General features: G+C 43.9%; 1 protein-coding gene across 1 annotated transcript in view; it reads left to right on the top strand.

Moving 5' to 3' along the window:
* Positions 1-220: 220 nt before the first annotated feature.
* ccdc77 (coiled-coil domain containing 77) overlaps positions 221-14,777 on the top strand; it is an 85,425-nt gene continuing 70,868 nt past the window's right edge. The window contains exons 1-3 of the mRNA XM_078567542.1: positions 221-460; positions 9,800-9,942; positions 10,452-10,548. Coding sequence (XP_078423668.1) covers positions 221-460; positions 9,800-9,942; positions 10,452-10,548 — 480 coding nt within the window. The remainder of the gene's footprint in view (positions 461-9,799; positions 9,943-10,451; positions 10,549-14,777) is intronic.

Here is a 14,777-nt window from a genome sequence, read left to right as displayed (position 1 = left end):
CCCACCCCCGGACCTCCACATCCATATCCCCCCCTCCCCCTCCCACCCCCACCCCGGAGTGGAGATCCCCCTCTCTGAAAGCGCCGGGGTCTGGGTCAGGCCTTTGGCTAATTGTTGTTGAGAAGTAATTTTACACTGTCCAGTATTATTCCTGTGAAACACTGGGCCCAGTCAGATCTTACACAGCCTGCAGCATTGTGCCTGTCCGGATTATTTACCAATGTTTCCTTTCTGTAAATGTAGATCAGCCGTGGGCCGAAATCCAGCTCATTCGCGTGAGCGGCAGGATCCCCGGATTGATGGATCTCCAGTCATCCCGTCAGTCAATGAGCGCCTGGCTTTCCTCCGCCCTTCCCGGGAGCTGCTGGAGTATTACCGGCTGAAGATTGCAGAGTTTGATGAGGAACATGAGAGACTCCTGAAAAGGCTGGAGAGCTACAAAGCGACCTATGAAGAGCAGGTGGGTCTCGACAGGCACAGCCAAGTGCTGGCAGTCACAAGTCACTTGTGGCAGCGGGCAAACCAATAACTGCCGGCTCAGTATTGGAAAGAGTAATTGTCTAATTGCAATAAGTCTTCAAAATTGGCAGACAAATATTCTGTACTTATTCCTAAAACCTGGCGAGATTGTAAAGCACCTTCCAGTATAAAATTGTGATGTGAGCCAATTCTGATTCCCAGGTACCGAAACGAGGTACCTTGTTGGTCGGAAAATCCATGGTGATTATTGTGTATTTCATAAGCCAATGTATCTCTGTGGCTCCCACCAGGACGATGGGATCCCTCTATATTTGATTCCAGCCGAGTAACACTCACTCGGGTTGACTGAAACAGAAAATGCTATTTCAGAAAAAAACACCCGGGTTAGTAATCTGTGTTCTGGAACTGAACTCTCCAATTCCAAAAAGGTAGGAGGGAAGAGTGTTGTTGACACCTTTAGTGGGAGCGGAGGGTGTAGTATTAGGGTGTTCAGGGCTGAAAGGGTTAATGTGTGGACTGGAGAAACATGATGTAAGAAACACGTGACCAAGAGTCCAGCGGGAGAATGCTCATGGCTGAGACTGAGTTATGTATATCTGTATGTAGTTATGTTTATCCAATAAGCCACTTATAGTTCAGACATGTCTCAGCAATTGTTCCTTAGCCAGTCACAGAACTTCAGTTGGAGATTGGTGACTGAGCGAGTTTAAAGGGATAAATTAAGGATTAAATTCTATGTAAAGTATAGTCTTTCTTTAATTTAGCAATTAACTAAAAGTTGCTGTTAGGGTTGGAAGAAGGTGAGTTTTAGTCCAGCCTTAAAAGAGGGCTCGGACAGGCTCTGCTTGCAACTGCAACGAGTTAATTAGTTAACTGGCTTAATCAGGTTTTCAGAGGCAAGGTTCAGAGAGTATAAAAGTAGGCTATCTTATAGTGCTGACGTTGTCTGCACTGGAGTGCCGTGTTTGGCTGCTGTAGAGAGCTTCAGTTGGAGATTGGTGACTGAGGGAGTTTTACAGTTTAAAACAGCGAGAGGGGAGCCGGGCATTTTTACAGTTTAAAACAGCAAGAGGAGAGCTGGGAGCACACGGAGAATGGACCTACGTGAGAAGGGCAGTGGCGGCAGGAGATAAAAGCCAGTGGCAGAGAGCCCCTTCAACCTGTTTCTTTCTGTCAGAGCCAGTGTGTGACGTCACAGGGAAAACAGGTAGGTGATTGGTGGGATGGGCTTCATTTGAATCGTGCTGGGATCAGTGTCCTGGCGAATTGTATGACTAGGGTTGTAGATAGGGCTTTAAACTAATTAGTAGGGGGGAGGGTTCGATTGAAGGGAAATTTTAAAAATCAAAAATAATCGAAAGAACAGGTGCAGGGTAGTGACGAGGCGAACGATAATCCAAGTGTGACAGGAAGGGGCAGAAAATATAAGCAGAAGAGTGCAGCAGAAATTAGAACCAGAATGAGTAATAATGGTTAAAGTCAAAGCTTAAGGCTCTTTATCTGAATGCACGCATCATTTGTAATAAGATAGATGAGTTGACGGCACAAATAGAAATAAATTGATCTTTTGATTGGCCAAGTGGTTTAAATCAGGACATGTTATTACAGCTGAAGAATACAGTTAAGAAATTCACTTTAAAAATTTTTAACATCCAAATTAATTACTTAAGTGGAATAGAGATGGCTGGGCAGATGATGTGTTACAGCTGTAGCATGTGGGAGCTGGTGGATGCGATCACACGGTGACCACATCTGCAGCAAGTGTTGGCTGCTCAAGGAGCTTTGGCTCAGAGTTGATGAGCTGGAGTCTGAGCTGCGGACATTGTGATACATCAGGGAGAGGGGAGAGTTACCTGGACACTGGAGGCAGTCACACCCCTTGGGTTAACTACATCAAATTTGGCCCGTGGTTAGGGACAGGAGGATGTGACTGCAAGTGGGGACCCAGAATTTAACTTTGGAGGAGTGTCAGCCAGTGCCCTTGTCCAATAGGTACGAGGTTCTTTCTCTCGGTGTGGATGAGGGCACAGACTGCAGGGAGGATGTTCGGACTGACCACAGCACCGTGGTACAGAGTGCTGTACAAGTGGGGAGAGACGAGAGAAATGTACTAGTAATAGGGAATAGCATAACAGTATGTTGCAGATACTGTTCTCTGCAGCAGAGACAGAGTCCCAAAGGCTGTGCTGCCTACCTGGTGCCAAGGCTAAGGGCATCTTTTCTGGGCTGGAGAGGAACTTGGAGATTGGGAGGGGAAGGATCCAGTTGTTGTCCATGTAGGTACCACGACATAGGTAGGGCTAGGAAAGAGGTTCTGCTGAGGGACTACAAGCAGCTTGGGGCTAAATTAAAAAGCAGAATCACAAAGGTAATAATCTCCTGATTACGACCTGAGCCACGTGCAAATTGGCATAGAGTAAATAAAATTAGAGATAAATGCTTGGCTCAAAGATTGGTGTGGGAGAAATGAGTTCTGATTCATGGGGCACTGGCACCAGTACTGGGGAAGGAGAGACTGTTCTGTTGGGATGGGCTTCATTTGAATCGTGCTGGTATCAGTGTCCTGGTGAATCGTATGACTAGGGTTGTAGATAGAGCTTTAAACTAATTAGTGGGGGGGAGGGTTCGATTGAAGGGAAGTTTAAAAAATCAAAAATAATCGAGAGAACAGATTCAGGGTAGTGATGAGACAAATGATAATCCAAGTGTGACAGGAAAGGGCAGAAAATATAAGCAGAAGAGTGCAGCAGAAATTAAAACCAGAATGAGTAATAATGGTTAAAGTCAAAGCTTAAGGCTCTTTATCTGAATGCACGCATCATTTTTAATAAGATAGATGAGTTGACGGCACAAATAGAAATAAATGGATATGACTTGATAGCTATTGCAGAGACGTGGTTGCAGGGTGACCAAGACTGGGAACTCAACATTCAAGAGTATTCGACATTTCAGAAAAAAAGGCAAAAAGGATGAGGTGGAGTAGCTTTGTTAATAAAGGAAGGTATCAGTGCGGTGGTGAGTAGTGATATAGGTGCAATAGATTGTGATGAGGAATCAGTTTGGGTGGAAATAAGGAATAGCAAGGGGAAGAAGTCACGGGTGGGAGTCGTTTATAGGTCCCCGAAGGGTTGCCTCACTAGGACAAAACATAAATCGGGAAATAATGGAGGCGTATAAGAAGAGTGCTACAATTGTCATGGGTGATTTTAATCTGCATGTTGACTGAACAAATCAGATTGGCAGGGTTAACATGGAAGACAAATTTGTAGAGTGCATCAGGGATTGTTTCTTAGAGCAATATGTTGAAGAACCTACCTGGGAGCAGGCTGTTTTAGATCTAGTAATGTGTATTGAAGTAGGATTAATAAGAGATCTCATAGTTAAGGATCCTCTAAATGGTAGTGATCACAACATGGTAGAATTTCAAATTTAGTTTGAGGGCGAACAACTCTGATCTCAAACCAGTGTCCTCAACTTAAATAAGGGCAATTACAGAGGTATGAAGGAGGAATTGTCTAAAGTTGGCTGGGAAAATAGATTAAGGGGAAGGTCAGTGGATGAGCAGTGGCAGATATTTAAGTAGGTAGTTCATAATGCTCAGCAAATGAGCAGTGGCAGATATTTAAGTAGATAGTTCATAATGCTCAGCAAAAATTTATCCTGGTCAAAAAGGAGGACTCATTGAGAAAGATGAACCACCTGTGGTTAACAAAGGTGGTCAAGGAGAATATCCAATCAAAAACTAAGGCATACAAAGCAGCGAAAAGTAATGGCAGGCCAGAGGATTGGGAATTTTTTAGGAACCAGCAGCGGATGACTAAAAAGCTAATAAAGAGAAAATTGATTATGAAAGTAAATTGGCAAGAAATATAAAAACAAATAGCAAGAGTTTCTACGGGTATATAAAAAGAAAGAGTAGCTGAAGTGAGAGTGGGACCCTTGGAGGATGCGACTGGAGAATTGATAACAGGGAACAGGGAAATGGCAGATAATTTAAACCCAATATTTTGCATCGGTCTTCACGGTGGAGGACACTATAAACATTCCAAAGATATCAGATAAGCAAGGAGTTAATGGGAAGAAAGATCTTGTAACAGTCTCTATCACGAGGGACAAAGAAACTATTGGGACTAAAAGCAGACAAGTCACCAGGACCTGATGGCCTGCTTCCAAGGGTTTTAAAGGAAGTGGTTGCAGATATAGTGTAGGCATTGTCGAAATATTCCAGAACTCTCTGGATTCATAGAGGGTCCCAGCTAATTGGAAAACCGCTAATGTGACGCCCCTGTTCAAGAAGGGAAGGAGACAAAAAGCAGGAAACTATAGGCCAGTCATCTTAACATTGTCGTTGGGAAAATGCTAGAGTCCATTATTAAGGAAGAGATAGGACATTTAGAAAAGCTTAACACAATCAAACAGAGTCAACATGGTTTTGTGAAAGGAAAATCATGTTTGACAAATTTGCTAGAGTTGTTTGAGGGTATAAAAAGCAGAGTTGATAAAGGGGAACCGGTAGATGTGTATTTGGACTTCCAGAAGGCATTCAATAAGGTGCCATATATAAGGTTATTGCACAAGTTAAGAGCTCATGGTGTTGGGGGTAATGTATTAGCATGGATTGAGGATTGGTTAACACCCAGAAGACAGAGAGTCGGGATTAATGGGTCATTTTCAAGTTGGAAAGACGTAACTAGTGGAGTGCCCCAAGGATCAGTCCTAGTGCTTCAATTATTTACTTTCTATATTAATGATTTGGAGGAGGGGGCAGAGTGTAATATGTCCAAATTTGCTGACAATACAAAAATAGGTGGGAAGGCATGTTGTGATGAAGACATAAGGAAATCTGCAAGGGGATATAAACAGGTTGAGTGAGTGGGCAAAAACTTGACAGATGGAGTTTAATGTAGGAAAGTGTGAGGTCATGCACTTTGGTAGGAAGAATCAAAAGGCAGATTATTATTTGAATGGAAAGAGACTAGAGGCGGATGTTTGAGGGCAAATCAACAACTGACATGTGGGGGGCTTTCAAAAGTCAGTTGATAAGAATTCAGGACCGGCATGTTCCTGCTAGGATGAAGGATAAGCATGGCAAGTTTCAGGAACCTTGGATAACGAAGGATATTGTGAGATTAGTCAAAAAGAAAAGGGAAGCATTTGTTAGGACTAGAAGGCTGGGAACAGATGAAGCCCGTGGAGAATATAAAGAAAGTAGGAAGAAACTTAAGCAAGGAGTCAGGAGGGCTAAAAGGGGTCACGAAAAGTCATTGGCAACCAGGATTAAGGAAAATCCCAAGGCCTTTTATACATATGTAAAAAGCAAGAGGGTAGCCAGGGAAAGGGTAGGCCCACTCAGGGACAGAGGTGGGAATCTGTGTGTGGAGCCAGAAGAAATGAGAGAGATACTAAATGAATACTTCTCATCAGTATTCGCCAAAGAGAAGGACTTAGTGGTCGATTTGTCTAGGGAAGAGTTTGTAGATAGCCTGGATCATGTTGAGATCAAAAAAGAGAAGGTGTTAGGCGCCTTGAAGAATATTAAGGTGGATAAGTCCCCAGGGCCAGATGGGATCTACCCCAGAGTACTGAGGGAGGCAAGGGAGGAGATTGCTGGGGCCTTGACAGAAATCTTTGTATCCTCACTGGCTACAGGTGAGGTCCCAGAGGACTGGAGAATGGCCAACGTTGTTCCATTGTTTAAGAAGGGTAGCAGGGATAATCCAGGAAATTACAGGCCGGTGAGCCTTACGTCAGTGGTAGGGAAATTATTGGAGAAGATTCTTCGTGACAGGATTTACTACCATTTGGAAGCAAATGGGCGTATTAGTGAGAGGCAGCATGGTTTTATGAAGGGGAGGTCGTGTCTCACTAACTTGATCGAGTTTTTTGAGGAAATGACAAAGATGATAGACGATGGAAGGGCAGTGGATGTTATATACATGGATTTCAGTAAGGCCTTTGACAAGGTCCCTCATGGCAAACTGGTACAGAAGGTAAAGTCGCACAGGATCAGAGGTGAGCTGGCAAGATGAATACAGAATTGGCTTGGTCAAAGAAGACAGAGGGTAGCAGTGGAAGGGTGCTTTTCTGAATGGAGAGCTGTGACTAGTGGAGTTCTGCAGGGATCAGTGCTGGGAGCTTTGTTGTTTGTGGTATACATAAATGATTTGGAGGAAAATGTAACTGGGCTAATTAGTAAGTTTGCAGACGACACTAAGGTTGGAGGAGTTGCAGATAGTGAAGAGGATTGTCAAAGGATTCAACGGGATATAGATCGGTTGGAGACGTGGGCGGAGAAATGGCAGATGGAGTTTAATCCGGACAAATGCGAGGTAATGCATTTTGGAAGTTCTAATAGAGGCAGGAATTATACAGTAAATGGCCGAACCCTTAAGTGCATCGACGGGCAGAGGGATCTGGGTGTACAGGTCCACAGGTCACTGAAAGTGGCAACGCAGGTGGATAAGGTAGTCAGGAAGGCATATGGCATGCTTGCCTTCATTGCCAGGGGGATTTAGTATAAAAGCTGGGAAGTCATGCTGCAGCTGTATAGAACCTTGGTTAGGCCACACTTGGAATATTGCATGCAATTCTGGTCACCACATTACCAGAAGGATATGGAGGCGTTGGAGAGGGTGCAGAGGAGGTTTACCAGGATGCTGCCTGGTCTGGAAGTTATTAGCTATGAGGAGAGGTTGGAGAAACTCGGATTGTTCTCACTAGAGTGACGGAGATTGAGGGGCGACTTGATAGAAGTTTACAAAATTATGAGTGGCATGGACAGAGTAGATAGTCAGAAGCTTTTTCCCAGGGTGGAAGAGTCAATTACTAGGGGACATAGATTTAAGGTGAGGGGAGAAAACTATAGAGGAGATGTGCGGGGCAAGTTTTTTACGCAGAGGGTAGTGAGTGTCTGGAATTCGCTGCCAGAGGAAGTGGTGGAAGCAGGTACGATAGTGGTGTTTAAGAGGCAGCTTGACAAATACATGAATAGGATGGGAATAGAGGGTTTCGGACCCCGGAAGTGCAAAATGTTATAGTTAACAGGCAATATGATCGGCGCAGGCTTGGAGGGCCGAAGGGCCTGTTCCTGTGCTGTACTTTTCTTTGTTCTTTTTAAAAGAAAAGTGCAGCACAGAGGGATCTGGGTGTTCTTGTGCATGAAACACAAAAAGTTATCATGCAGATGCAGCTAGTAATTAAGAAGGCAAATGGAATTTTGGCCTGTATTGCTAGGGGGTTGGAGTTTAAAAATAGTCTTGTTACAACTGTACAGGGTGTTGGTGAGGCCGCACCTGGAGTACTGTGTACAGTTTTGGTCCCCATATTTAAGAAATGATATACTGGCCTTGGAGGCAGCTCAAAAGAGATTCACTAGGCTGATACCTGAGATGAAGGAGTTGACTTATCAAGAACGACCAAAAAGGTTAGGCCTTTAGTAATTAGAATTTAGTAGAATGAGGGATGATCTTATTAAAACGTACAAGATTCTGAGTGGGCTTGACAGAATAGATGTTGAGAAGATGTTTCTGCTAGTGGGGACTAGACTCGAACTAGGGGACATAGTTACAGAATAAGGGGAATAATAAAACCGAGATGTGAAGGAATTTCTTCTCTTGTGGGTAGTGAATGTCTGGAATTCTCTACCCCAGAGAGCTGTGGAGGCTAGATCACTGATGGTATTTAAAGAGGAGGTAGATAGATTTTTGAAATATCAGGGAGTTGAGGGCTATGAGGAGCTGGCACGAAAGAGGAGCTGAGGCCTGGGGCAGATCAGCCATGATCTTATTGAATGGTGGAGCAGGCTTGAGGGGCCGAATGGCCTACTCCTATTTTTGATGTTCTTATGTTCAGTACTTTAGCTGTGGCCTAGCTACTGTTTGATACAGTTTGTGGTTAATCTCCCAGCTCTTACTTTATTAGCCAAGGCAGAGAACATATCAGATGTTCCTTCATTGCCATCTTGTCTACCTGTCCTGATGCCTTCAGAGATCTGTGGATAGGCACCAAGCTCCCTTTGTCCCTGTGTACTTATCCTCTCAATTATTGTATATTCCTTTGCTTTATTTGTCCTCCCTAAATCCATGACTTCACACTTCTCCAGATAGAATTCCATTTGCTGCTCGGCCTACCTCATCAGTCCATTGATATCTTGTTGCAGTCTGCAGCTTTCTTCCTCACTGGCAACCACGCAACCAGTTTTTGTATCATCTACAAATTTCTTTATCATGCCCCCAACATTTCAGTCTAAATTATAATATGTACCATGCATAGCAAGGGACCTACAAAACTGCACTGGAAATGACCATTAACCTTTGCTTTTTGCCACCGAACCAATTTTGGATTCAACTTGCCATTTTTCCTTGGATCCCATGAACTTTTACTTTTCTGACCAGTCCGCCATGTCAAAAGTACTAAAATCCATGTAGGCTACATCAAATGTGCTACCCTCCTTATTCCTCCTGAAAAATGTGATCAATTTAGTCACCGCCATCTTCCCATAAATCCATGCTGCCTTGATTAATCTGTGCCTTCCTAACTGACAATTTATACTGCCCCTAAATTTTTGCAGTAAGTTTTTCATCCTTCAGATTAGGTGACTGGTCTGTAATTACATGGTCTAGTCCTTTTTTTTAAACAAAGTTATAACGTTAGCAGCCCTCAAGCCCTCTGGCACCGCCCCTGTAGGATTGGAAAATTATACTATTCCCTCCCTTGCTTCTCTGAGCAGCTTGGGATACATTTCATCTGGGTTTGGCAGTTTATCCACTTTTAAAGATGATGATATTTTCTCTGTGTTTACACCACCTTCCTCTTAACTGCAATATCTGTTTCATCCCCTCTTGTAACGAGGGACACGATATTAATTGGGAACGGAGCAAGTTATGACCTAGATTGCACTCACCTGAAGGGGTAATGGAAGCAAATTCAATACGAACTTTCCAAAGGGAATTGGCTATGCAATTGAAAAGGATAAAACTTAAAGGGCTGGGGGAAAGATTAGGGGAGTTGGACTAGTTGGATAACTCTTTCCAAGAGCAAATACCGATGGGCTGAATGGCTTTTTCCTGTGCTGTTACAATTCTAGTTAACACAATAATGGGCGATTTAGTGACAGATGTTATGGTATCCAAGGGGAGAAATCAAAGAATGTCACGATATTTATAATATGTGAATAGGTAAACATTCCTTTGTTACCACAGTACACAACGTGTGCTCAGCTAACTTGCAGTTGGTGTTGCTGATTTTGTTCTTGATCTCAAACCCGTGCTTGTGGTATATTTTAAGTTGTACAATGTTGTGAACTATTCTTATTTTTCAGCATAAACTCCAATGGGAGATGAGGCAGAGGGAAGAGGAAATTGAGGAGTTACAGAAAGCGCTCAGCGACATGCAAGTTTATCTCTTTCAGGAACGTGAGCACGCACTGAGACTCTATGCTGAAAATGACCGGCTGAAGATCAGGTAGGAAAAAAGGTTCCAATGAATTGCTATAATTGGGCGTAAGTAGTTGCAATGGATAAGGTGCAGTATCTTTGAAAAGGAGAATTGCTATGCCCCTGAGACAAAGTATTTACCAATTAGAAGGAGATGTGATTGGAGGCACCAAATACCAGATGCAATTTGTGTTTGTTCAGTAGGTGCTGGTGATGCGTTTCTCACTAGTTAAAAGTAGATACCATTGTTAGAAGATTTGATGAAAATTATGCTGACTCAGACTGTTTACATCCTTGGCTTTCTTCTATCCCCTCCACCACAACAAGCCACTACTTCCACTTTCAATACTGCCCACCTCATCAAATCGGTAGAATTCGTGGTCTAGAATCTCATCCAGATTTAATTTCCAGTGCTGCTTTGGCCAGTCTTGCATCCTCCTCTAGTGCTACCCATATGTCCTTAAAAATATAACTATACAGACAGTCTAAAATCTCTCTCTTGATGTGCTGACATTTTGTCAAATTTGGTCATTGCAGGGAGTTGGAAGATCGGAAAAAGATTCAACATCTCTTGGCCCTGGTGGGCCCTGAAGCAGAAGCAACCACTTACTTTCACAAAGAGCCACCACACAAGGTAATGCAATTACTCCATGGGCTGAGTGAAGGGACAGCTTTTCATTGTTTTTGTATTCTGAGAACCCAATTGCAAAATTAAATTTATTCTGAAAGGGAATTCTTTGTAATTGTCCTTAACAAAAAAACCCTACAAAGTTAGGGGGAAAGGGAATTAACTGGGACAGGGATCTAGAGCATGGAATTACTATGGTGCTTCAGTGGCCCTCATTTTCCACGCTGTTCCCTGTTTGCAATCCACAGGTATAGTGCCACTGCCATCTCCCAGCATGCCCATGTTGGATCTGTGATTTTCTTCGCCCCCGCGTCAGGTGTGGGGTCTGTCATTTTGCTCCCTCCTCAACCATGTGTTGGATCTAAGACTTTTTCCCCACCTTCATGGGTGCTAGCATTTAGCCTTGACCCTGTCGTATTTCTGCTTCTTTTACTTGCCTCCCATGTGTCTGTCCCCAGCTCCCTCCAATGCTTGTTCAATGGTGACAGGAAAATTATTGGAAAAGGTTTATGGCAAAAGAAGCCACAATGACTTGAGGGAACACTTTTTTTTTATACTCAATGAGTGATTAGGATCCGGAATGCACTGCCTGAGAGCACAGTGGAGGCAGATTAAATTGTGGCTCTCAAAAGAGAATTGGATCATTACGTGAAGCGGATAAAATTGCAGGGCCATGGAAAAACTGGCAGGGGAGTAGCACTAGGTGAGTTACTCTTACAGAGGACTGGCACAGGCACAACGGGCCAAATGGCTTCCTTCTGTGCTGTCACCGTTCTGTGATAAGTTCTGAGGGTCAGTATAAACCTTCATTTAGGAAGACACAAATTATCAAGGGCACTCGGCATGGATTTAAGGGAAGATCATGTCTGATCAAAGGTTCATCAGCCTGAAACGTAACTATTTCTCTGCTACTAGACCTGCTGAGTATTTCCAACATTCTCTGGTTTTATACCATGTCTGCCGAACATGATTTTTTGAGAAGTTACAGGAGGAGCTGTTCAGGGTCGTATGTTTGAGGAAGCCCGCATGGTTTTTAGCAAGGCATTTGACAAGGTCCCCAATGGCAGATTGGACAGAAAACTAGGAGCCCATGGGGCAAGTTGGATCCAAATTGACTTGAGTGCAGGAAGCAAAAGGTTACACCTGACAGGTGTTTTTGTGCCTGGAAGGCTGTTTCCAGTGGGGTTCTGTAGGGCTCAGTGCTAGGTCCCTTGTCGTTTATGGTAGATAGTACAATGATTTGGTCCCAAATGTGGAAGTATGATTAAGAAGTTTGTAGATGATACAGAAATGGTCTTGAGCCTTGTGGCCTCGAATCTTTCTCATTCGATCTCTCTTGCCTCCCACCCTAATACAAACCTTTCCCTTTTGTTCTTTTTCTTCCCCCTTTCACTGACTTAAAACCTTTTATATCTCTAACTTTTCCCAATTCTGATGAAAGGTCATCAATCTGAAGTTCTGTATTTATTTCTCTCCACAAATACAGAATCACAATTATTATAGTGCAGAAGGAGGCTATTCGGCCCATTGTGCCTACACCGGCTCTCCTCTCTCCCCACCTTCTCCCCATAACCCTGCACGTTGTTCCTTTTCAGATAGCCGTCTAATTCCCTTTTAAATGCCTCAATTGAATCTGCATCCACCACGCTCTCACTCTTAACCACTCGCTGTGTGCAAAAGTTTTTTCTCATCACTTTTGCCAATTACATTAAATCTGTTCCCTCTCATTTTCGATCCTTCCATAGGAATAGCTTCTCCATATCTACTGTTGCAGACCTGCTGAGTATTTCCAATATTTTCTGTTCTCATTTCCAGTTTCAAGAACCTGAGAGTGGCGGATATTTGCAGTGAAGAAATTGATAGAGTTAGCTGTAATTATTGACATTGGTCTCCATGAGTTTGATCACTGTTAGTAATTCGAGAGGAATTCCAGTGATTTTGTTTTCAAAATGAGCTAAATGTTTTGCCTTGCTCAGAAGGATATGTGACAGGGGAGGATTGATGCATGGTAGGCTGCATGTTTTTTTTTTATTCATTCATGGGATGTAGGCATCACTGGCGGGACAGCGTTTATTGCCCATCCATAATTGCCCTTGAGAAGCTGGTGGTGAGCTACCTTCTTTCTTGAACCGCTGCAGTCCATGTGGTGTAGGTACACCCACAGTGCTGTTAGGGAGAGAGTTCCAGGATTTTGACCCAGCGACAGTGAAGGAATGGTGATATATTTCCAAGTCAGGATGGTGTGTGACTTGGAGGGGAACTTCTAGATGTTCCCATCTATCTGCTGCCCTTGTCCTAGACGATAGTGGTCGTGGGTTTGGAAGGTGCTGTCAAAGGAGCCTTGGTGAATCCCTGCAGTGTATCTTGTAGATGGTAGACACTGCTGCTACTGTGCATTGGTAGTGGAGGGATTGAATGTTTGTGGGTGGGGTGCCAATCAGGCAGGCTGCTTTGTCCTGGATGATGTTGAGCTTCTTGAGTGTTGTGGGAGCTGTACTCATCCAGGCAAGTGGGGAGTATTCCATCACACTCCTGACTTGTGCCTTGTAGATGGTGGACAGGCTTTGGAGAGTCAGCAGGTGAGTTACCCTCCATAGAATTCCCAGCCTCTAACCTGCTATTGTACCCACAGCATTTATATGGCTAATCCAGTTCAGTTCCTGGTCAATGGTAACCCCAGGATGTTGATAGTGGGGGATTCAGAGATGGTAACACCATTGAATGTCAAGGGGTGATGTTGGAGATGATCGTTGTTTGGCACTTGTATGGCACGAATGTCAGCCCAAACCTGGATATTGAATAGGTCTTGCTGCATATTGACAGGAAAAAAATTTTCTCTTAGGGTTGTTAGTCTTTGGAATTCCCTTCCCTTAAGAGCAGTGGAAGCTGGGTCATTGAATGTATTCAAGGCTGAGTTATACAGGAGTCATGTGGAGCAGGCAGGAAAGTGGAGTTAAGACCACAGTCAGACCTTATTGGATAGCAGAGCAGGCTCAGAGGCCGAATGGATCCTATTTCTTATGATCTTAAGATCTTATGACTGCTTCAATATCTGAGGTACTGAACATTGTGCAATCAGCGAACATCCCACTTCTGACCATATAATGAAGCAGCTGAAGATGGTTGGGCCTAGGACACTATCCTGAAAAACTCCTGCAGCTATGTCCTGGGATTGAGATAATTGACATCCAACAACTACAACCATCTTCCTTTGTATAAGGGATGATGCCTACCAGTGGAGAGCTTTCTCTTCGATTCCCATTGACTCCAGTTTTGCTAGGACCCCTTGATGCCACCATCGCTCAGATTTTGGTGTCAAGGGCAGTCACTCTCACCTCACCTCTGGGGTTCAACTCTTTTGTCCATGTTTGAACCAAGGTTGTAATGATGTCAGGAGCTGAGTGGCCCTGGCGGAACCCAAACTAAGCGCCATTGAGCAGGTTATTGCTGAGTAAGTGCTGTTTGATGGCATTGTTGATGATACCTTGCATCTCTTTACTGATAATCGAGAGTAGACTGATGGGGTGGTAATTGGCAGGGTTGGATTTGCTCTGCTTTTTGTGACAATTTTCCACATTGCCAGTAAGGTGCCAATGTTGTAGCTGCACTGGAGCAGCTTGGCTAGGGGTGCAGCAAGTTCTGGAGCATAAGTCTTCAGTACTTTTGCCGAATATTGTCAGGGCCCATTGCCTTTGTAATATCCAGTGCCTTCAGCCGTTTCTTGATGTCATGCGGAGTGAATCATATTGGCTGGAGACTGGCATCTGTGATGCTAGGGACCTCAGCAGGAGGCTGAGATATATCATCCACTCAGCACTTTTGCACTGACATGCTGGGATGGGACGCGTTGAGGATGGGGATATTTGTGGAGACTACTCCTCCAGTGAGTTGTGAATGGTGGTGGACAAATAAACAACTGGATATGGCAGGACTGCAGGATGTAGAGCTGACCCATTGGTTGTGGGATCACTTAGCTCTGTGTATGGCATGCTGCTTCCGCTGTTCGGTGCGTAATTAACCCTGTGTTGTAGCTTCACCCCATTTTGCAGAGGGCAGTTAAGAGTCTGGGTCTAGAGTCACATGTAAGACAGATGGCAATTAGTTAACGGCATTAGTAAACCAGATGGGCTTTTACAACAATCGACAATGAGGCTAGCTTTTAATTCCAGATTTATTAATTGAGTTTAAATTCCACCTGCTGCTGTGGGATTTGAACTCAGGTCCCCTGGGCCTCT

This window comes from Cetorhinus maximus, chromosome 22 (assembly GCF_964194155.1).
Source record: "Cetorhinus maximus chromosome 22, sCetMax3.hap1.1, whole genome shotgun sequence".
NCBI classification, from domain to species: domain Eukaryota; kingdom Metazoa; phylum Chordata; class Chondrichthyes; order Lamniformes; family Cetorhinidae; genus Cetorhinus; species Cetorhinus maximus.
The sequence above is the reverse complement of the archived record's forward strand: the minus strand, read 5'-3'. Positions and strand labels throughout refer to the sequence as shown.